This window comes from Columba livia, chromosome 4, assembly GCF_036013475.1.
Source record: "Columba livia isolate bColLiv1 breed racing homer chromosome 4, bColLiv1.pat.W.v2, whole genome shotgun sequence".
Lineage (NCBI taxonomy): Eukaryota > Metazoa > Chordata > Aves > Columbiformes > Columbidae > Columba > Columba livia.
In genome coordinates, this window is record NC_088605.1 from 2704098 (window position 1) to 2728257 (window position 24160).

General features: G+C 44.6%; 1 protein-coding gene across 1 annotated transcript in view; it reads left to right on the forward strand.

Annotated features, from left to right (window-relative positions):
- Positions 1-5076: 5076 nt before the first annotated feature.
- DNAAF9 (dynein axonemal assembly factor 9) overlaps positions 5077-24160 on the forward strand; it is a 78194-nt gene continuing 59110 nt past the window's right edge. Inside the window, exons 1-3 of the mRNA XM_021292872.2 lie at positions 5077-5245; positions 16305-16384; positions 22816-22935. Of these exons, the coding sequence (XP_021148547.2) occupies positions 5160-5245; positions 16305-16384; positions 22816-22935 (286 nt within the window). The 5' untranslated portion in view covers positions 5077-5159. The remainder of the gene's footprint in view (positions 5246-16304; positions 16385-22815; positions 22936-24160) is intronic.

Here is a 24160-nt window from a genome sequence, read left to right on the forward strand (position 1 = left end):
TCAGACAAAATCCCACACCGGTCAACTTGACATTGTCAAACAGCTTTAGAAAATGCTGCTTTTAACCTCCAAGCTCACATGGTGAGTGGGTTGATGAAATCTGAGTTTTACTCCATGGAGCCAGCCAGAGCGACACCGTGGAAATGATGCTGGGTAAAAATTTAGAATAGAATAATATTTCTTTTTTCATCAGGCAGCGTGATACTGTAGCTCCTGGAGATGTCTTGGACTGTGTTGGGATTAAGAAGCCACGATTGGGATTAGGAAGCAACGACGCTACATTATTATCAGGGATGGCGGTTCCCCCATCTGGCAGCAAACACCTCTCTGCCCCAACCACTGCTGAAGAAATCAAAGACATCTTCAGCAATGACCACCAGCAGCCCCAAATTCAGATTTCCCTGCCTGCATGAGGTTTGCTATTGCAAACGGAACATCTAATAAACCCCTTCCAGTTCATAGTCACCCTCTCCCTCTTAGCTAAACTCTTCACTTACAAAGGCCAGTGACTATAACTCGGGGTCAGCACTGCTGGTTTTGCGATATGTTTCCTGTGCTTGAAGGATCTCGGTGTGTCACGTTGTCATGTCTCCATCATCTCCTGCATCTCCACCCTGTGTTTCATGGGTGCACCGTGCCAGATTCATGGTGGTATAAACGTGCAGACCTCAGCTTGCTGGAGAACTCACTTGCCTTTGTATTTTCTTTGACTTGGGGGCTGCCTTTTGCAATGAGGATAAAACTAATTTAAGAGTAGAGGAAATCTTGATATCTCTCCTCCCAAAATAGCACTTGAGAATAAGATCTTTTAGCCTGGAGAACTTGGATAAATGGAGTAGGCGGGTTTTATCACCACCCTCGTTTATTATTCAGTTTTCCCTCCTGAAGTCAGAAGTAGGAAACTTTTCCTGCAGTCTTGTTTTAACCCTGTCCGGTGCTATTCATAACTTTTTCATAGAACTCTGTAGGCAGCAGGTTTGTCCCTGGTATGAACATCCGCTGCTCTGGGGACACTGCCCGCAGGGTGGACTCTGCTGAAACATTTATAGGATCCCATAAACACAACAGGATCCCATAAATCTGAGCAGAAGGGAGGAAAAACAACCCTTACAATACACAGCAGGTTTTGTTTGTTTACAATGCAAGTATGGCATGTTTTGTTTCTTTCTAATAAGTCTGAATTATTTCCTTAAAAGTCCTGTTACAGTAGGAAAATGGCTTGTTGTATTTTTGATGATACATCAGGCTAAGAAAATATAAATGGAAGCCCCAAAAGGTGGATCATTGGCTCATAGGAAGCTGAGTGTGGGGTTTGTGTGAGCCCTGAAGCTGTTTTGTTTGTTTTAATTTGTAGCTGTGACCAGCTGCATCTCAGCCGCGCTTGGCACCATCACGAGAGCTGGAGCTGGGACCTCTGAGTTTATTTCTGGGGTTGCCCCAACTTGACCAAACACAAGGGATGGAGATGGGTCTTCCTGTTGGTAAACTGGGGTTTCACCATCCTGGAAAGTCCTCCAGGATGGCTCATGGATGGCTCTTCAGCATGTACCAGGATGTCAAAGCCTTCCCGCAGCTGACATGTGTGTGTCAGTAGTATAGAATGAATACTTTAAATTTTTAATAAAATACAGCTGCTGGCCCAGAGTGAGAAGTTTAGGTGTCCCTCATGGGTGGGGAAATGGAGAAGCTCTCCAGGTGCATGTCTTGGGGCGAACAACATCTATTTTTGGCCTCTGTGTATCCAACATTGTTTTCTCCATCAGTGCAGCAGGGATTTGCTAAAAATAAAAAGGTATTCACGGCAGAGCATGAAAAGGCAGCTGTTTCCACAGGCGATGCCAACGTTGAGGTACCCAAGCTGAAAGCACAGCGAGAGAGAGCTCTACCAGGTCAGGTGAACTGAGACTTAACCCAGATTTGGTGGTTTACTGTTGGACAAGATCTAGGTCAGGAGGACTCAGCAAGGAACATCAGCAGCAGCTTTCCCCCTCTTCCAGAGCACTCTGCTTTCCTCTTCCTTTCTTCAGCAGTTGTTGTGGATCTCATTCAGCTTTTGCAGCCTTCAAACCATGGAACAATAGTGGGACAGCAAAGCTCAGGAAGCCCGGGAGCAGGAACAACAGTTGACATTGTGTCCTTTCCCAGCCGCGCTGCCAGACACCCCTTCTCCTTCCCTTTCCCCTTCCACTTTCCTCCTTCTCCAGGAAGTCTGACCTCTCTCTTGGGTGTTTTCCAGGCTGTTGATTTGCTTTTGCATCATCCTGCACCCAAGGGAAATGCCAGGTTGCATGTAACAGCCTGGTGCTATGCACCTATAGTGTAAAGTGCCTTCTCTTCTCGGCTGAAAGAAGAGATTTGGGGGTCAAAATTGCACTAAACCCTGTCCTGAAAAGATCCTTGTCCCCTCTCGTCTCTCACCATGTCCTTGCTGTGTTTCTGGAGCTCTGCAGGCACACGAACACCCCTGTGGTGATGGATCGTGGCCATCAGGGGTTTGGTTGCCTGCCAAGGAGAAGTTGGAAGGAGCCAACACAGCATCTAAAGGGTGAGGATGATGTTCATTGCAGGGAAAGGACAACAGAGACACTCTGTTAGGACATGTCCCCTTCCCTACCTGAGTGCTGGATATGGAAGGAGCCTGGGAGAACCTTCTGGAAGCTGGAGGTCCATGGACTAGGATGGCACAACCAGCAGGAGATTGCCCCGTTCAGCATACAACCAGAAATGCGTGAGGGCCACATTTTAGGGGCTTTCTGGAGGGAAGCCAAGAGGTTTTAGCAATGCTGACAAGCACTGGAGGTATCTGCTTTTCCTCTCGCTGCTTCATTTCCCACTGCTGATGTTGCCTTAGCGAGTTCATTTCAAAACAAGTCCAGGGGCTCAAAAAGCAGGGAGAGCTCAGAATGGAGGTGGTGCCAACACATGGGATGGGGCTGGGTGGTGTAACCCATGGCTTAGGGACATCTGTACATCGCACCCATCTGAGTTTATTGGTTAGACCAGCTAAAACACTTCCCAGTTGCCCCAGGGCAGCTGGGTCATGGCCCAGTGTATTTATCTTGTCTTCTCTGCTCCACAGCAGTGAGCAAAGTCCAATTTAGTTTTTGGGGAAAAAGAAAGAACACGTTGCAACATGTTCTCACTTGCACCGAGTTAAGAACGAGGTGCGTGTGGAGCACAAGCGTCCTTGATCGCTCCCCGTTTGCATCGGGGGGTCCATCGCAAAGCAAAAAGGAGGTTGCTCTTAGCAGCCCGTGTCCCCATCACACCCAACGGCTGCAGGTTTAGGGCTTCACACTGCTCTTGGCAAATAGCAATACAATCAAAATATGATGCAGACAAGCGGCGTTATCTCGTTCTCCACTAGGGATGAGTAGCCAGGGTGATTAGCAAGGACGACAACAAGGGTTTGGTCATCACAGATCGACGTTGGGCTTTCTGGAGGGGGGGAACGCACGGCATGGGGGATGAGAGCAGCAAATTCAGTTTTCCTTAATGCTTCCTCAACCGTTTGTCATGCCATGGGCAGCTTTCCTTTCCCCCAGGGTTTGATGACGGGGAGAAAGACGCATTCCCCGCAGCCGGGGGATGCGTGATTAATAGGTTCCGAGCTATGTGCCCCTCCACGGTTCATTAAACCCTGTCTCCACATCGTGTTGACCTTCGTCCTTTAATTATGAGTATTTGGGGGTGTTTGTATGCGGGACCTAGACTCCCTGCTCTGGTATCACGGTGCTGGAAGCTGGATGTGCTGGGTGTTTTTAGTTTTTCTGCGATGATGCAACACGCTGACCCAAGGGGATGGTGGAAAGACGCAATAACAGTAAAATGGGAAAGACTGGGGAGGGGGGGTCAAAATGCAGAGCCTGTGGCAAGCTGGGCAGGACAGTCTGCAGGGGGGACCGCAGGCTCTGCTCTCCTCGCACCCCCAATTTCTGGTGTAAAGGGAATAAAAGGTGTCTGTGAGAGTGGTTGTGCTGGTCCCAGGACACGGCTGGCACAGATATGCTTAGCAGAAATGGGGGGATTTTGGGGAGGTTATTTTGGGGGGTAGCACAAAGGGACCGTAGGAGATAGGGGGTTGCTGAGGACTCACCGCAAAGGGACGCCTGGACTCGGCTGCTGTCTTTTTGGGGCACGGTGGTGGGGGGAATGGTAATTTGGGAAGGAGTTGCATGGGGGTACAGTGCTGAGGGGGTGATGGGGGGGGTGTCTGGGGGGACTATGCTTTGAGGAGGCATGGGGACATCACCCCATGGGGTTTCAGTGTGGGGGGTCCAGGGTACATCGGCCCCATGGGGCTCTGGGGTGGAGGGGTCCTTGTCACAACCCCCCTCGGGGCTCCGAGGTAAGGGGAGTGGGTGTGTGACAGGAACATACAGACATATATATATGAACATACATGCACATCATTATAATAGACACTGTCAAAATAATTACTTTTATACCTGCAACCACCCAGCCTCCGAAAGTGATTTGGTGATAAGAGAAAAATGTGTCTCTAGGACTTCACCGGCAGTTCTCAATAAGAATTATTTGGAGCCTTAAAAATCCACCACATGAAAATAAATTGGTCTTTCGAAATGTCGTCTTTTAGTGTAGCTGGACCATGAAAACATAAACGTTACGGTTGGTAAGTTTGTTTTGTTTCTCCCTTCCATCTCCATTTTTCCTTTTCTCTATGAATTTCAAATAAAAGGACAGGAAGCAAAAGATCGAAACATCACCCCCACGCGTTGGGCTCCGTGGGGTCGGACGAGCCCACGCCACGGCGGGTAGGGGGGGGCTGTAGTGTGGATTGGACGCTCCCATGAGCGGGGAGGGGGGTGGTGGTGTGGAATGAGGTCTGCGCCGGGGGTGTGTGCGCGGGGGCAGGAGTTGGACGAGCCCACTCATTCTGGAGGGGGAAACCATCTGCACCCGCCGCAGTGTTTGCACACAGCTGTTGCTGACGGTAGAAACCTTTCCGGCCCCGCTCCGTGTGAGGTAATGAGAAAGCCAGGTTGAGTTCTGCTCGGCCGGGAAGGCGGAGAGTGAGGGTAGGTGGTGCGCGCCCCCCCCCCTCCCCCCCCCCCAGCAGTGGTGCGTTCTGCGCGGGGCGGGGCGCAGCGGCTGCAGAGCTGCCGGCTCCCTCCTGCCGCGCTCGCTTCGCCGTCGCCATGGCGCTGTGCGGCCGCTCCCCGCTGCTCCTGCCGCCACAGCGCCCCGAGCCGCGCCGCCCCCGGGCCGCCCAGGCCTTCGTCAGGTAACGGGGAGCGGGGAGGAGGCGGCGGGTGTGGAAGGGGCTGAGGGGTGGACGCTGAGGAGCTGACAGGGAGGGGCCGGCGGGCACTGAGGGGCTGGGGCGTTAAGGGAGCTGAGGCACTGAGGGTGATGCAGAGGTTGTGGGGGGACCCCGTGGAGCCCCACGGAGTGATGTGACAAGGGTCCCCCCACCTCGGAGCCCCCCGTGGAGCTGTGACAGGGACCCCTCACCTCGGAGCTCGGCGGGGGGGGGGGGGGGGGGGGGGGTGTGACAGGGACCCCCCGGAGCCCCACGGGGCGTTGTGACAAGGACCCCCCCACGTCGGAGCCCCACGGGGCGATGTGACAAGGACCCCCCCCACGTCGGAGCCCCCCGTGGAGCTGTGACAGGGACCCCTCACCTCGGAGCTCCACGGGGGGGGGGGGGGTGTGACAGGGACCCCCCGGAGCCCCACGGGGCGTTGTGACAAGGACCCCCCCACCTCGGAGCCCCACGGGGTGATGTGCCCTTGAAACCCCCACTCCGGAGCCCCACGGGGCCGATGTACCCCGGCCCGCCCCCACCCCGAAACCTCACGGGGCTAATGTCCCCTGGCCTCCCCAAAGCGTTGTCCCCCCAAACGCCCTGGACATCCCCCCCCCCCCCCCCCATCACTCCTTCAGCATTGCACCCCCTATGCAACCCCTTCCCAAAGGGTTGATGGGGAGGAGCTGTGGACACTGGAGGTGGTGACTGGGAAGAAAATAAGACATTAAGGACATTGGGAAGTGGAGGGGGGTGTGTAGGGGGGGAGGTTAAGACGTAAAAAATCACAAATTAATGAACAGTGGAGGATGAGCACACGGACAGAGTGATGATGTTTCAGCAACAGAATGAGAGGAAGTGGCCTCAAGTTGCGCCAGGGAGGTTGAGGTTGGATGTGGGAACAATTTCTTCCCCAAAGGGCTGTGGGGCATTGGAACAGGCTGCCCAGGGCAGTGCTGGAGTCACCATCCCTGGAGGGGTTTAAAATATGCAAAGATGAGGTTCTCAGGACATGGGGCAGTGCCAGGGCTGGGTTGTGGTTGGACTTAATGATCTTGAGGGGCTTTACCAACCAAAATGATTCTAATGGCTTTGAAGGTGCTGGGGCAGGCTGGAAAAGGTTGAGGACGTTAAGGGGAGGTTTTATAGTGTGCAAGGTTTTGCAGGGTATTTCAGGAGGATTTGGAGCCACTGGGGTGGTTTTGGGAGGCTGGAGCGTTAGGGGCAGAATTTGAGGGGCTGTGGGTGGAAGGGATGGAGCATCATTCGGGTGGTTGATTTTGCAGGTGAGAAGCGTTGATGGCCTTGATGGGACGACAGGCAGGGTCTGGCTTGATCTTCTGGGTGGAGGGGTGGGTGAATCCTGGGTCCTGCTGGAGGAGGGTGGGTGGGAGGCTGTGATGGACTGGGGGACAAAAAGAGATCTGGGGACGTTGGAGAGAGGATCCTCTGGAGGGGGTGGGTTTGGGGCAGTGTCACTGCAGGAAACTGAGCCTGGGTCTGGTTTGGAAAGGGATGAATGTGGGGTTACCTTGGAAGTCGGGGAAAAAGGGCTTGAGAGAAGTGGGAAACCTGAATTAGGATGGGGACAGCAGTGATTTGGGAGGGGCTGAGGGATTGTGGAGAGAAAGGAGATGGTGTATTTGTGTGGGGACCTGCTGGGTGGCTCGTCCTGCTCGAGGACATAAAGGCAATAACATTCTTTGAGCTTTGAAAATATGGAGGATGGAACTTGACAAGAAATGAGGCGTGGGGACATGTGAGATGATAGCGTGGGCTCTGTGGGAGCTCGGGTGTCAGCTCAGGTATCGTCAGGTTGCTAAAGCTCCAGTTCCTTTTAAAGACTTAAGGTGCACCCGTGTGTGTATTAGGCTACGGCGTATTAGCTGGAGTGTCCGAATATCACAAAGAACAAGCAGGAACTGAAGTGCCTGATGCTTTCAATAGTCATAGCACAATACATGGAAGTATTCACCAGTGCGGTTGGACAATAGAGTAACCGGGACGTTGCATGTAAATTGCAGAATTGCATGTAAATTGCAAACAAACGGCTGAGCTGCCTGGGTATGGTTATGTTTGCCATAGCTTTCATATTAAAAAAAAATAAATTGATATTTTGTTCAAGGAGGGAATAAAAGGAATTTTGCTTTTCAGGCAGCATGTGTGTGAAATGAGAAATTCTGCGCTGTGAGAGAGAAATGGAGGTCGTTGTGTTTGCTTGAAATACAGGAACATGGCTGTTCGGTGATGCTTGTGTTCCCTCCCTGCCTGCAGTTAGAAATGAAATTAATCATAAGGGGAAAGGAAAAGTGACCTTTAGAAATATTTGTTTCACTGAGTAAATAATCTTACTTGTTTAGGAAGAGCTTAGTATTTATTTATAGCTGGAAAGTATCTAAATATTCGTGAATAGGAACAAGTACCAAGATGGTAAAAAGAAAGAGCTGAAAGAGAAAATGGTTTCCACTCAAGCCTCTGTATGAGTGATTTTTGTAATCTGAGATCCCGGTTTAGAGTTGTCATGAGAACATTCAGACTCTCTGTGAACATCTGCAAGCTTTCCAGCTCCACTGGGAGATCCAGACAGCATCTGTAATTTGGCGTGTTTGCAGGAGCCATGTCATCCGTTAATTTTATTCCTCCTCAACATTCGTTCTGGTGCAGTTTCATTTTTTTTCAGGCCAGATGGAGGCAAGGAGGCCAGTGTTTGCAATAAATTTCCCAAGCAGTCAGCAGATACTGGGCAGTTAATAAAAATAACTTAAAACAAAGCAATCCATTACCCTCCTCCCCCACCCCCAAGTCCCAAACAGGAATGGAAAAATTCTTAAGACTATATAAAGAAGAGAGAAACGGCCTGAGATAATTCTTGGAGTTCTTCCACATGCTTCAGAGTTTCGCTCTGTCCTGTGGTGTGTTGGGAGCTGGAGTTAACCACAGCGACCCTCCGCGTTGTAGCAACGAATGTAAAGAATAGTTGTGTAAATGAAAAGCAAAAAATCCTCGAAGCAAGAGATGAGTATAGCCCAGAAAAGTATATGCCTTTTTAGAAGGTGATGTCATGTTTCATGTGTCTGCGTTTAGTGGCGAACGAGTGTTTTCCTTAAGAATACAAAATGCTTTTGTTAAATATCACCATCAAAAATCAATGCAAATTTGTTTTATTCAGTAGGGCCCTGGACTCACCCAATTTTGCATTACCTTTATGTAAAATAGAGTAGGCAAATCCTCATTATTAATTACTCATGTTGATAACATAATACAGATATTCTCACTGTGTGTCTATGTGGGGAAGTGCAAAATGAGTACTTGGGTTCATTTTTATGTTGTCTCTGCCTATATGCCTAATATTCTCATCCTCTAAAGCATTCTGTTTTTAATCACGTAGTGGTTAAGTATGTGGCTTTTTTCCTCTGGCTTCAGAGGAGCAGTCAGTGGGGAGTTGGAGAACATGGTGGTGCAGGGACGAAAGAGTTGTTGTGGTTTCCCAACCAGTTTTAACAGGGGACGTATCTGTGTTGAAAGATTAGCAGTTTGCGGCCATGTGTTCCTTGTGTAATTATGCTGAGGTTCAGGTTTTTATAATAGCACAGTTTCACTGATTTTATTTTTCTCTTTTTTTTTTTTTTTTAAGGAATGCACTGTATTTTAGCTCTGCAAAGAGGGAGCTAATTGAACTTGCTGCAGTACAGGAGGGGAAAAAAGAAACAAAGCCCATTCCACAAATGTGGATGTTTTTCTACCATGTTAGGGAAGTAAAATGGCTTAGGGTCTATTGGGTGTTATGCTGTGGCCAAACTTAAGAGGGATGGGGGACTACAGTGTTGGTAGGAATAGAAACAAGTACTATTCAATGTATTCATCAACAACTTGGATGAAGGACTAGATTGACTGTCAGCCAGTTTGCTGGTGGCACCAAGCTGGGAGGAGTGGTGACACTGGAAGCTGTGCTGCCATCAGAGACCTGGACAGGCTGGAGAGCTGGGCGGGGAGAAATTTAATGAAATAGAACAAGGGCAAGTGTAGAGTCTTGAATCTGGGCAGGAACAACCCAGTATAAGTTGGGGAACGAGCTGTTAGAGAGCAGTGTAGGGGAAAGGGACCTGGGGGTCCTGGGGACAGCAGGGTGACCATGAGCCAGCACTGGGCCCGTGTGGCCAGGAAGCCAATGGTACCTGGGGTGGGTTAGAAGGGGGTGGTCAGTAGGTCAGAGAGGTTCTCCTGCCCCTCTGCTCTGCCCTGGGGAGACCACACCTGGAATATTGTGTCCAGTTGTGGCCCCTCAGTTCCAGCAGGACAGGGAACTGCTGGAGGGAGTCCAGCGCAGCCACCAAGATGCTGGAGGGAGTGGAGCATCTCCCGTGTGAGGAAAGGCTGAGGGAGCTGGGGCTCTGGAGCTGGACAAGAGGACACTGAGGGGTGACTCATTCATGTTTACAGATATATAAAGGGTGAGTGTCAGGAGGATGGAGCCAGGCTCTTCTCGGTGACAACCAATGATGGGACAAGCGGCAATGGGTTCAAACTGGAACTCAAGATGTTCCACTTAAACATCAGAAGAAACTTCTTACCAGCCTGAAATAGGCTGCCCAGGGAGGTTGTGGAGTCTCCTTCTCTGCAGACATTCCAACCCGCCTGGACACCTTCCTGTGTAACCTCATCTGGGTGTTCCTGCTCCATGGGGGGATTGCACTGGATGAGCTTTCCAGGTCCCTTCAACCCCTGACATTCTGGGATTCTGTGTAAAAGGTAGAATAAGTGCTTGAGAAGGGAAAGTTGCCAAGGAGAGGAGCAGAGCTATTATGTTTATTGGTAAATTGTCTGTCTTGTTGGCTGTGGTGGGGGCTGTGGTCCAGTAATGGATTCTGAAAGTAGATTTAGGCACCGTAGCTTAACTTCTGTTTTCTGCTCAAGTTCCAGCCACTTGTCTTGTCTTTCTAATCAGGAACTGACTGATGGCAGAATAATTACACTCAAGCTGCTACTCTTTCCTAGTTCTTCAAATATTAACATTTTCTCAGGCGATAATGTTTTTTGAGGGGGAATCGTTGGCGTCTTCTATAACATGCTGCCATTTAATAAAGTGAAGTGTTGGTAAATCAGCCTGTTAAACAGAGAGTGCGTTGAGGCTGTGGGTCTAACGGGCACGTGTGTGTGGAGGTGATGGGCAACCTATAATTTAATTGCCTCCACGGAAGGACTTCGTTTCCAGCCCATTCGCTAATGTTGAGGTTCAGTCTGTGGGTTACTTACAGTAAACGACTATGCGGAAGGGCTACGGTTGTAGAAAATACCAACGTGAACAGCGATGTGAATTTTTAATAAATAGTGCTGCTGTTTGGATATGCTGAAGATCCTGAACAAGCTCGTGGTTTGCAAACGGCATTGGGTAGTTCCAAATGTTTGGTAAGGAGAGATTTGTGCCTGTTCCTGTGTGTGCTGAGCTCTCTGAATTGCAGAATTGAAAATTACTGTCCATTTCAAGTCACAAAGCGAGGACTTTGGTCTTGTAAAATGCACGCAGAGTTGAAATTTCTTCATTTATGTCCACTTTTAATATTTGCTACTCGCTGTTCCTCAACATGCTAAGTGATTTTAAAGGCGTTAATCTCCTTTTCTCAGTGAAGTTCCCTCTGTTCATTCTAGAATAATTTCAAAAATAGCTGGAAAATTGTCATGTATTCTAAGATGGGTGAGGGCCGTTGTCTTTTGTGAGTGCCAAGCAGCAAAACAGAGTTATTTGAATGAGCTAAGAAAACATAAAATGGAGAAAGCATATTACTCTTAAGCTAGATACTAAATTTCAAATAAACAGCTTTTGAAATTAATGAAATCTTGAGACTCTTTAACTTAGTCTGACTTCTGGTTCTGTTTTCACAAATATGTTAAGACGGTGATAATGTCAGACTATGGGAAATCCAGGGAAACCCCATGCTCTAATATAAGCAGACCATAATAATGTTTCTGCTAGAAATTGTCAGGTCAACAAAAGGCCCATGAAAAATAAGCTTGATTTTTTGGGGGTTAGAGTGGAAACAGATGGTGGTAGCAGCAAGTTAAGAAGAAATGAGATTTAGAAAGAAGTATAGACTGGTATATCTTTCCGGTCTCTTTATTTATTATTAAAAAATGAAGTGCTTAATGTTAAATACCAGCGTCTTAAGTAGACAGCATGAATCTCCTCAAGCCATTGCCTGAAGACGAACCTTATTCATACGAGGATTTGCACAAGCTCTGCCACGGGTGTCTCAGATTCTTTCCCCTTATTTCCCTGCTACCAAAGCTTTACCCCATGTGGGTTTTTAAGGCTGCCCAGCCTTTGTGGGGGAGGAGCGTGACATCTGCCAATATGAAGCAAAACCTACTCAATGCAGTGAGATCGCCTCCTTTGTCAGCTGAATTGCACGTTAAACCACAGCTACGGCCATCCCAGACATATGGTGACCCAGCCTGCGGGAATCCATCGGGAATCAATCAGCGATCAATGCTAATATTGTCTCTGCTTTAGTACTACTGGATTACAACAAGCTTGTGCGCAGAATAAATTCAGCGAGCAACAAAAGATGCAGAAAAAGGCAGCGTGCTGCAGAAACGTGTAAAATGAGAATTAAAATACTGCGTGGCGCTATTTAAAAATCTTTATTCTTTGCAATTGAGAAAGGCAGAGTTGTTAATATTCTCTTTATTTGCCAACACACATGGCTTGCAGCGCCGTGTCTGTTACCAAAGTGTGACAGGCCAGGCTGTTGTAAAGCGAGGTGCTTTGCATAATTAGTATGAAGACGTGAACAGACGAGCACTAATTCTTAGAAGTTAATGATTGTCAATTATCTTCCCCTCCTTTTTCTTCTTTTTGGATCTAGTCCAAGCTTAGCAGAATATCAAGTACCTCAATGTATAGTTTCTTAATTGGCCCGAGCGCGCTTTATTGGCAGATGCCAGCCCAAAATGCAGCATTGCCTTCTGACCTGCCTTTGTCAGCAGTCACGTCAGCTTGCTGCTGTTTGAAAGCATTATTATTTTCTTCTTTAATTCCTGGGCCAGCGTTCGTTTGGATCCATAAGCTGATGTGCCTTGACACGTGGCTTCGAGACTGTTAATGTAGATACAAAGGCAGTGAGAAGTGTGGGATTGTCCCTTGCGGCACCGTGGGCTCCTGTAGTGGCTGAAGCTGATGTAGAAATCGCATCTTCTGCTCAACAGTTCAAAAAATTCACACTTTAACTCCTTATCCACTTCTCAAGCAGCCTGGTTATGGTTGCCTTGTTGGATATGGTTGGAATAGACCTCGTTTAAGTATTTCCTATCTTCAAGTCCCACTGAAGTTCAGACATGTGGCATTTCCTTAGAAAAAGGCTTTGTGTTTTTTTCAACACACCTCATGCTGATTTTTTTCAGGCTCGAGTTATTAAAATCCAGCTGTAGTTACACATGTGGGTGCATCCAGAGCCACATCTTCCAGGAGAGTGTATTGAAGCCCGGAGGGTTATACCGGCGTTCTTTATTGCTTCTGTTTGAAATTGTGTTCCTATGGTCAAATGAAAAGGAGCAGAACTCAGTCCCCGTGCTAGAGCACTGGCTTTGGAGGCAGGAAAAGTCATGGAATGTCGTTCCCAGGGTGGTTTCTTTGTTTTTGTCAGATGACTCTTTAATGCAAAATGCAAGAAAATGCCAGAAAATGCCATTTTTTAAATAAATCCTTTATACACAGTTTACTTGCATTGTTTAAAAGCATGTAGTAAGAATTCTAATTATTCTCTTCACAACTTGTGAATAACATCTTTCTTCCGACACAGAAGTCTTCTCTTTTTAATGTCAGCCTTTGAATGTCATGATTTATACACACTTGGAATGACATGGAAGATATTTCTATGAAGAAGTTTTTTCAGAGTTTTCTTTCATAGAAACCACTTCTTTACATGAGGCGAGGAAAATATTCTGCTCGAGGCTGTTTAATATTGAGATGTAAATAAACATCTTTATGGTCAAACATCTCATTATGAAATAATGAACATTTAATTTGCCCTGTGCTTTTTCCTTTTATGCCAGGACTGTCTCTTGAAGATAATGTAACACTGACAATCAGCTTTGCTTGGCAGAAATTTCGTAGCAGCTTCATTTGAGAACTTTTCTCACCACCTCAATTTACTGTTACAGATCAGAAAACAACTCTCATGGAGCTCAAGAAGACAAAAACCTTGTGTATTTTACTTTGCTCTGGTCTCGTTTGACAGGCTCATACCACTATTTTTTTTTAATTATAAATATATTTGATAATGTTTCCCTTTCATTAGAGCTGTTAGTGTGAAATTTCAAGATTTTGGGAATGACTTACCTGGTGTGATAAGAATGTGTTAATGAATGGGAATATCTTTCCTCATGAGTTTCGCACTTGTTCTTTGTCAAATTTAGTTCTAACCATTCCTTCAAAACTGATCGGTGAAGGGGAAAAAAATCATAACCAAATCAAGGTATGTTTTCATGCTGTGTTTGTAATGCATAAGAGGTTTAAAGAATATTTTACAATGCAGACAAACCTGTCTTTGCCTGGAGAATTGCTTAAATTTGCCTTGAGAGTAAAAGCTGAAGAGAAGTAGAAGAGGGATTTTTGCATCTTGTTTATGAGAGGAGTTGATTAAAAAGCTCTACCTCTTGTGCCTTTGGATTGGAAGCATTCCTAACATATTTATTTTGAATGACAGTTTCTTTTCCCACTCTGAGCAGCATTGGGAAGATGCCTCCTCTGATATGGTCAATGTTTTAATAGGAGTCAGTCTGGAAGCTGCTGTTGTGTCACTGCACAAGTCCTTGGGCTTGTGTCTGTCCTGCTTTCTGTCTGTCCTTCACATAGTCTCGGGAAACGTGAATTTCTCTTGAATTAATAGATTAAGAAGCTGTTTTGTTATCATTCGGGCGTTGTCTATACATGAAGCGCTTCCATTCCCTAGTGTTTTACAGGGCTCTAGCAATTCTTCATGCCTGCAGCTGCTCCTTAAATAACAGTGGGTTTGTTTGCATACTGACACATGAAATAAGGCAAATTTGTTTGTGCCCACAGTGAAGCATCTAGAATCTTTTTTCTCCTCTTGATCTTGTGACTTGGGAAGTATAAAAATATGAGCATTGCTTATCTTACCATAGGAGATAATATCTTGCCCAGCTGGTCTGGGGTCCTGTTTAATGACGGCATGAAAATCTTCCACAATAAGATCCAGAATCTTAAGATCAGATACCCGTGTAATTCAGTTTTAGGTTGTGTTTTAGAGAACAAATAATTAGAAGTTGGAAAAATGTGCAACATGAAGTTCAGTGTTTCTTTCATGGACTTCATAGCATCACCTGCATGGGCAACAACATCTGGTTGTACCTGGTTTAGTTGTCTTTGCTGTCATCGGTGGGTTTAATTTCTGTTTTGGTATTTCAGGATGGATTGAAACATCTATTTATTCAGATGGTGGTCTGTGATACAGTGCAACATATAAAATGGATTGGAAAGTTTCTGGAAAAAAATAGTTGAGGGGTTGAGACTCAATTAGGGAACCTAATATTGGGAAAAATAAAACGGGAGTGTTTTGCACTGATTTTGTGCTTCCCGTGAAAGCATCTTCAAATGTTTTCTGTCTTCTATTGCGGATGCTCGAATTGTACTTACATTAGCTATAATGTGAACCTTTCGTGTTCATTCTGTCTTTCAGAGAAAGTAGAGCATGATAATTGTAGTATTGTAGATCTATCTGGTTTTTACTTGGCTTAAGAAGCTACAATCAGAGGAATTCTTGTTTATTTGAGATGATAAATGTAGCTGTGTTGCAGTGCTGCTGGAGGAGGCATTTGTTTCCTAGAGCTGAACAGCTCGTAGTTATATAAACAAGGAGTCACATTCAGTAACATGGTGACATTTCTTGCCATCTATCTATTAAAACAAGCTCACAAAATGTTGCCTAGAAGCACAAATTCTGTTACTCTCTGTGTGGCTCTTGTAGCTGAATTTTTTGCCTGGCTTTAAGATGTATGTTGGACAACTAAATTAAACAAAATGAATTCTTCTATAAAGTTTATTAAAATTTTGGCACGACTTGGTACTATTTCATTTCTTTTTAATGTGGCTTATCAAAAATTATACTTTAGCCTTACAATTTTCCCTAACCGTTCATTTTAGAAAAAATTGTTTTAGTACAGAAGTCGTGAGAAAGGTAAGATGCATCTCATGAAAATGATCTAGATACTTCTTTGGGTATAGAGGGGAAAAACGTTACTGCTTTTATAGTTGGCATGAAGTATTACTCGTTTAGAGTTGGTTTGGGCTGTGGTTTGCTTTTTGACTGGAAACACACGAATATAAGTTCAGTTTGTTAATTTGTCTTGCAGAGGAAAAGAATCCCTGTTTAAAAAGTGATACCCTTCTGGAGTTGAGCTGTTCTTTTGTTCCATGAGAGTATTGGCTCTTTATTTTCCCATTATGGACTAAATACAATTCTAGAGAGTTGTGCCAGGAAGAACTATAGCACCTGAAGCTTAAATAAGAGGCTGGGATGTGTCTGTGTTGTGTAGTTACACAGAGTGCGAGTGTCCAATGGTGCTGGGGGTGTTGAAAATCATCTTTGGCAAACTCCTCTTGGGGTGCAGGACCCACCGCAGTCCCTTCCCTTGGCAACTTTTTACCATCAGCAGCCCATGTTGCTTCTCTTGCTATTCCTGTGGTAGAGAAAAACGTGTTACTGGCTTGGTGGGAGGAAACTTGAGCAGAAAAGTTTGCTAGAGGTTAGAGATTAACAGGGCACTTGGTTAGAAGGGGTAGTTAGGGGTTCTGGTCTTCTCTCATGGCTGTGTACTTCATCTTTTAGTTGACCAAAAAAAATAATCTGGGGATTGTTTGATATGAGATCCAAATGTATTTCAAACAACAGATACACGAGTTGAATTGCATCCACTTAGTTCATATAATAAAGAAAAAAGCTAGGTCAACTCTAGAGCCTACCAAATTGGAGCACCGTAAAACCACTGACCTTAAGGATGAATTCTCTTTCTTTTGCAGCTGCAGCCGCCTTCGAAACATTCAGAGTATCCTGACTCAGAGCAGCAAATCTCAACCTGATGGAATCCTTTGCATTTTAGGTTAGTTTTACTTCTTTTTTTTTTCTTCTCCTCCCCCGGCCTTGTTCTCATTGCACTGATAATATGAGTTTCAGAAGGATGGTCAATCATCCTGGAGAAGAGGAGGCTCTGGGAGGACTTCATTGCAGCCTTTCAATACTTAAAGGGGGTTTATAAGAAAGATGGGGACAGACTTTTCAGCAGGGCCTGTTGTGATAGGACAAGGGGTGATGGTTTTAAATTAAAGGAGGGAGATTCAGGATAGACATGAGGAAGTATTTGACTTATGATGAGGGTGGTGAGAGCCTGGCCCAGGTTGTCCAGAGAGGTGGTGGATGAACCATCCCTGGAGACATCCCAGGCCAGGCTGGACGGGGCTCTGAGCAACCTGAGCTGGTGAAGATGTCCCTGCTCATGGCAGGGGGGGCACTGGGTGACTTTTAGAGCTCCCAACCCAAACCATTCTGTGATTCTATGATCTTCTTCCTGGCCCGAGCCCCAGCCCTGTTTCGCAGTGAATGGACAGCTGTCTGACCGTTACACTCTCTTCTCCCTAAGTAAATTCTTAAGCCTATTTACTAATTTCAGGCCAACTTGCTACAATAGTAATAATACAATCAGCATTCTTGCAAGCCTTGTGAAAATTCAGTATGAGGAGAGAAGGGAGAATCTTTGTTAATGTCCAAATTGAAGGAAAGATGGGAATAATTTAATCTGTATCTCTTTGGAGTAAATATTCGGCTGTGTGGGCTGTGTTTGCTTTCTTGGCAGAAAAGCTCAAGGCTGAAGGCACATGCGTTGCAGCTGGCAGGGAAGGATTAGAAGGTGCTGAGATTAAGGGGCTGGAGAAGAGCAGAGGAGCACCGAGGTTAAGGGATCATGATACACAGAGCTGTGGAGCGTGGGGGTTGAGAATGGGCTTGGTGGGGACTGGGGGAATAATCAGAAAACTGACACAATTAATAAAAACCTGAATTTACAGGGAGGGAGGTCTTGCCTCAGGAGGAGTAATTTGAAATGCATTTAAAGAGTCACATGAGAAATCTGGGAAGCAGTTACGAGTTAAATAGTGGCATAAACCAGCATGTGATTTCAGTGCTTTATTTCTTCTGGGGCTGGGGGAAAAGGATAATAAGTAATAAAGCCACATGTGTGAGTGTGGTGTAGGAAGGGAACAGGTTTTTTTATACCGCTTTAATTTCATTTTTGTATGTAACATTGGCTCTTCTTTCTTATTATATAATCGGCATCAAGATATTAAAGGAAAAATTCAGGGATGATGGTTGAAATTCCTTAGACAATAGGACCAAGGAGTGATGGTTTAACTAATGTATTACATTAAAGATGGAGATGTCTAATGTATCTGTAAAGAAACTGTGTATAGTAACAGGCTTGCATTAGGAAATAATACAACAGCTTGGGTTTTTTAATGGTGTAACAAGAAAACTTGAAGAAGCTCATTTACTGAATGACAACAGTGTTGTAAATGTGTGTAACCTAATTCTGTTTTAGTCTGTGCTGACTGCATAACGTGACTCTTCCTATCCCACATTCTCCAGGGTAAGAGTTTAAGAAGTATTTAGCTAGGTAGTAACATTAATAAGGTCACTGTGTCAACCTTCCAGTGAAACTTAATCATACAGGATAAAATCCTTGTATTTTTTCCCTTGATACTAATATAATTTCATAAAATACAGCAAGTTGTGCCATCTCTCATTCCTCACCATTGACACCGTGGTATTTCATACCTGTTTTATTTTTGATGCTGCAGTAAGGCCCGAGCAAAGAATAGTTACTCAAAACATTGTACGGCTTTAGGGAAAACTCTACAGGCAAAAGAAATTGCTTTGTGTAATCCGCAGTGTAACGTGGGGTATTAAAGTCCATGCATAAGCCCATACCTCTTAATAAACAAGCATTTCTGTTATGGAAATATAGGAAGAGTATTTTGTTATTAGACTCATGCTTTGCCCTAATCTCTTTCAACACCCACAATGGGGCTGTTGTTGTCTAATCTGACCTGTCTAATGTAGCCTGCTGAATTTCTCACATAACTTCTGATTAAGCAGGCATGTCACTCTGTTGTAAATGCATTAAATCTGTCTTCAAATACAAGCTTCAGATGGCAAAAAATGTGTAGTCTTACAGTTCGAGTCCTGTTGGCTTGTATGGAAAGTAGATACTCTTATAACTTTGTGTTTTTCACAGTGTTGTATTTCACTTGGCTGCCTTTAATGAACTGGAGTTAATGCATTTCCCTCACTCCAACTTCAATTTTACACACTGGGTGGTGAGATAAAAACAATATAAACTTTCACAGCTTCACTTTGGGTAGGTTAATATTTATACTGAAATTAAAACCAGCATCGTAGGATTCCAAAGAGAGATGACTACTGGCTAATTATTGATAAAATTATTTAAATATAGTTACAGCCAATTTTTTAAAAAGGATACTGGTACCTAATTTCAAAGTGATTGAATGGTGGCATTCTGACATTTTTTGCTGGGGAGAGAAGACACCACAAGTGACAGGGAGAAGGAATTTGGAGGTTGGCACGTCAGATATCTTCAAAAAGCTGGGGCGTGTTGCTGTTAAAGCTGCTCAGAAAACAGTATCTCAAACTACTTACGTTATACTGTATTTTTTTCTTGACGTCGGTTTTTTCTCGCTTCTGAGCTTCCAACAGAGATTTGAAGGTCACGGTGAAGCTGATCTGATTTCTGAGGACACGTGTTTCATTTTGGTAGGGTATGTCTGCGCATCCAACTGTAGTTGTAGCTGTTCTAATTGTAGATCAAACTGGTTTGCAGCTCAGCACAGCTAAGGAAAACTTTTACAGACATTGATATTTGTTTTTTATCCTCTCTGAAGAGAACAAGAACACTTTAGAGGCTGTACCAGTAAATCGTTTAGTTTATTTTACTTTGGTTTTTATATCTAACCTGCAGAGAGCTCTTGCTTGTAGGATGTGGGAGAAATCTCACCAACATTGATTATTCATCCCATTCCCTTTCCCAGTGGAGACTATTTTAATGTTTATCGTGCTACTTTTAGAGGGCAGTTCCACAGCTGCATGTTGGTTTTGGGCAGCTGTCCAAAGGTGCCCTGTCCACCCTCTCCAGCTTCACCTTCCTGCGCCCTCCCTGGTGTCCCTGGAGCTCCCGTGGCTGTTTAATGTGTTGTGGAACAGCTCTTCTTTGTTTTGATATCTAAGGACGTGCCAGGAGTGCACGGCTGGGACAAAACCCAGGACTTTTGTTACCTGTAGGCTGTGTTTATGTCAGCTTAGCAACTGTGAAATCACAGATATGAGATGGCGGAGCTGAATACCTTTTGCTGAGCAAAACAGAAGTCTCAGCCTGTCCCTAGACCGCTCTTCTTCCCTTTCCTCTGTTTCCTACTCAATCGCATTTTGCATCAGTTCTGGTGGTTGGTTGATATCTTGCACCTGGTTCATCCTACCAAGCAGACACATACATATACATATACATATATATATATATATATATATATATATATATGTTTTTTTTCCCCCTGTATTTGTCCAGACTTTTTCTACCAATTTAGCCAACTGAATCAGCTTGTTGAGAGGCCAGATAAGCTCTGAGTGCAGGAGAAGGAGCAGGGTTGGCTCCATGGGCAGCAGCTCTTAGACTGAGTCATTGTCTAACTACACCCTTGTGATGGGTTAGGAACAGGCTGGGAGTTACTAAACTCAGCTCAGCTGGAGACAGGCGTGGGGGTTTCCTAATTAATGGCCTTCACCATTGTTCTGTTGAGGACTCTTGATATGCTTTCTGGAGGTATCTTATCTTGGTCATTGTTTCATTTCCTGTTTATCTTCTGCTAACTGTATCTGTTCATTTAACTCCATATGTTTCTGTAGAATAATATTAAAGCCTCTGGATGCTAAAAAAAAAACCCACTTCCACAAAAGCAGATATTATGCGGAGTTGGTGTTTTTTATAACACGCTAATTCCTTCCCCACTAGTCTGTCAATGCTCTGCAGGCAATAAACTCAGCCATGTCCTTTCTTACAAGAGTTAAATGCATGAGCTGTCCCCCTTGTTAACATTTTTGTCTTCCCTCCCTTTTGTCATTAACTGTAAAAGCAGGTTTTTGGTATTTAGCTTTGAAGACAGATCTGCGTCAAGCCTGAAGAAGAGCTGATGCACCTGGATAGTAGATAAGGACAGTTTCTCATTTTCCTTCTGATCTTCCTGACTTTTTAATCCTCTGTTCCCTTTTCTGCTCCACTCTTGTGTTAGCCTGTCTTTGAGCACACCACCTTTTTGGGGACTGTTTGGCTTATAGTTGAGGGTGTTTTGTTAGATTAACTTTTGATCTGATAGGTGATGTTTGCTGGTGAAACACAAGTAATGCTGCTTGCAGAACAACTAATCCACCAGCTTGCTGCCACTGAAAGGGACTGTCCCAACTCCTGATTAGTGCTCATCTGGTGGCCTTCAAAAGTTAGGCAAGTAAAAGAGATTATCTTCAGGACATTGTGTGTGCTGGCTTTCCAATGCTAGATCTGGTTTCAAGGAGACGGATTAAGTTTAAACGGAGGTCCCTGGAACAATGGGATGGTTCCTTCCTGGAAGAAGGGAGTCTCTGTACTTGATTTTAACTAAAATCCCACCTAGAGACAAGGGATTTGGCACCAATATTAGTGTGTTCAGTCCCACTGAATTCTTGATTGCATTGGTATACCTGCTTTCATGGGGCTGGAAATGTAAATAAAATAAGAAGACACAGTGTGTTCTCTCTCCTCTGTTTTGTGCTTTCTTTCTGAGTTCCCAGATCCAGGGCAATCTATGCAGAAAATTATCGGCACAGCAAAGATGGAGCATTGCAGCAGAGGGGAAAAAATGAGTGATTGGCCTTGAGCCGCCTTTAGCTGAGTCTTATCGATGCTGTGACGCAAGTTACAGATTGACTGCTAAGGCTCTTGAGACTCCCTTTGTCAAGGAATGTCTCCTAACACACAGAATTGTGACTTGTTGTAAGAAGACCATGCTTCAAGGACTTGTATATGAACAGATTGGTGCCAGAAGCTCGATAGCAGAGGAATGAGGATTCAAAGACTGTGGCTGGAAGGATTCTTGAGGGCTGAGAAAGCCAGGGCAAGTGTGGTGGAGCTTTCCCCTTTCCCAACACAGTTCAAGGAATGCAACACTGTTGTGTTTTATTGGTAATAATAACCATGGAGCCATCAGCAAGGAGCAATATTACAGAGATCCATAGCTTCAGGACAACGTGAAGTGACTGAATTTGTCTCTTCTGTAGCCTCACCCCAAATATCTGATGCCTTGGAATATACCAAACATATCCAAAGGCCAGTTACTAAACAAAAGAGTTAATTAAGATGTTGGATTCCGTAGCTGGATGCAGATGTAGCATCTGGTTTGCACTTTAAAGCTGAAATATAGCTTTAAAAAAGGGATATAATTAGGAAAATATAGGGTTTGTGCAAATTTCTGGTGCGTTCAGGTGACTCCTGCGCATTTTGATTTCCGATGCAAGTTTTGAAACCCAGACGCCCAGGCTGAGTTCTGACATTATCAGTGTACTGATCTCCTTTGGCCAGTGGTAACAAATCTTCATTTGCTGGCAGCCGTCTACCTGTATCCTAATATAACATGGTAGGAAAACCTGACCGTAGTGTTTATGAGGAATTTTGTAGCGGTTGAGAGTCTGACCTCTGTCAAGTGTAGATGTTGAGGATGTTGTTTTGTGCATAGTTTTACTTGTGGAAAAAACTTGATGTATTACAGTAGAATTAGGAGTTATGACTGTGAGATGAAAACACTTTCTAAATCTGTGACTTGTTTCCTTTTTTCTTGTATTCATCTTGCATCTCTTCATGCTCCAGATCTTCAGTTATTTTAATTTCATTTTCCTAAGGACCAGAAAAGGCTTTCATTGGAAGCTGCTCATATACCGTATGTTTTATCAGAGTATCTTTTAATGATTCGTTAGAAATCCGCACTGGCTTTCTGGTGACTCAGGGACCGCACTGTAATACTGATAATGTTTAATCATGTATCCTAAAGCAGGAGATTTAGGTCACAGGATTAGTTTGTTAGGAAGCTTCAATCAAGAACATATTAATTAGAATGCATGCTGCATACAGACAGATGTTTCAGATTGAATTACTAGATGGAATTGAACTTTGGTGGTGCAAAGCACTGTGGAAAACTAGACTTACCTAATGCTTTTTAAGCAAGGCCTGTGGATTTAGGTCAAGAGTGGAATGTCAGCATGTGGCAATGGACTCGAAAAAAACTTCCCCGTTTCCACAATATGTTCAACAGATGTAAGTGCCCACCAATTATGTGAGTTAAGTTAATACTGCTGCTTTAAAGTTTTCTTGTTAGGGAAGAAAACAGACTTTTTAGGTGCACAATGTTAGGACACAACACTTCACATGTGGTTTTGCTTTTGCAGGAATAGACAGTCGATACAATGAAGGTTGCAGGGAACTGGCAAACTATCTGCTCTTCGGCTTGTACAACCAGAGTAACAATGACTTTGAAAGAACTGGCTTTCCTGAAGAAGTTCTTGATGGTGAGTAACATATTCAACATTTTTTGCTATTTCTTTGGTCTCTTTGGAGGGAGGGTGGTGAGCAAGAAAAAGGGGCAGACGTCCAAAATGTTCCTCTAATGTTCTAAACCTGGACAAATGCAGCCCGTTATCATAGAATCATTTCAGTTGGAAGAAGCACTCAGGATCATCCAGTCCAACCATAACTTGACTCTAGTACTACCCCATGTCCCTAAGAACCTCATCGAAACATCTTTTAAACCCTCCAGGGATGGTGACTCCAGCACTGCCCTGGGCAGCCTGTTCCAATGCCCCACAGCCCTTTCCGTCTCTCATTGGATACTGTGCTCAGAAAACAAAAATATCTTAGTTCAGGATCAGAGAAACAGCAACGGCCTTGTTAGATGCTTTGATTAAAAGAGTAAACCCGATTTTGTTTGGGTTTATTTGCTTGTAGGTTTTCTTGTTAATAATTTAGCTTTTTCAGGAGTAAAATACAGCCCGTTTTACAAACTAACTGTCCTGGAAAAGACTTAATTTCCCAATTCACGACCTCAAATCTCAGCTTGTTCCAGCTGATGTACCTGCAGACAGAATCACAGAGAGATTTTCCAGATTTGATGGCCTTCTACATTACTGCACAGTCTTCCTTTGCCTTGTGGTGAAAACATGACTGCCATTCCAGTATTTCTTCTAGTCCAACGTACTCTGCTACCCGAGTACCCGCTGCTTCTAGTTCCAAATAGAAAGACTATGTGCCAAATAGAAAGACTATGGGCTTGTTGGCTATAATAAGTATTAACGTTCCGTGAAAAGGTAGGATAAGTTCTGTGCATCACAGGGTGAGCAATATTGGAGTTGGTTGTAGCCCTTTCAACACAAGCTGTTCATAATCACAGGAAATTAAAAGGAGATGGTTTAAGTACCCGTGGACCTTGTGCTCCCTCCTCTTCTCTGGACAAATGTGCACATTTTCTTATATATCTTCCTAGTTTAGTCTGAGGTATTTGATGCAGTTTACCATATTTCAGCCATGGGATCAATGTACATGTGTTCCAAATGACTGTGTGATCAAACTTCTGGAGTTCTAAAATACCAGAGCGCTTCTTTAACATACTAACTCACTTCTGTAATATTTAAAAGGTGGCCGCTCACTGTGATCATAGATTATTATTCCTTTATTTGCATGAAACTTTGAATATCTGTCCCATAGATCATAGTGCTAGTCTTTAGTTGGCCTAACGTT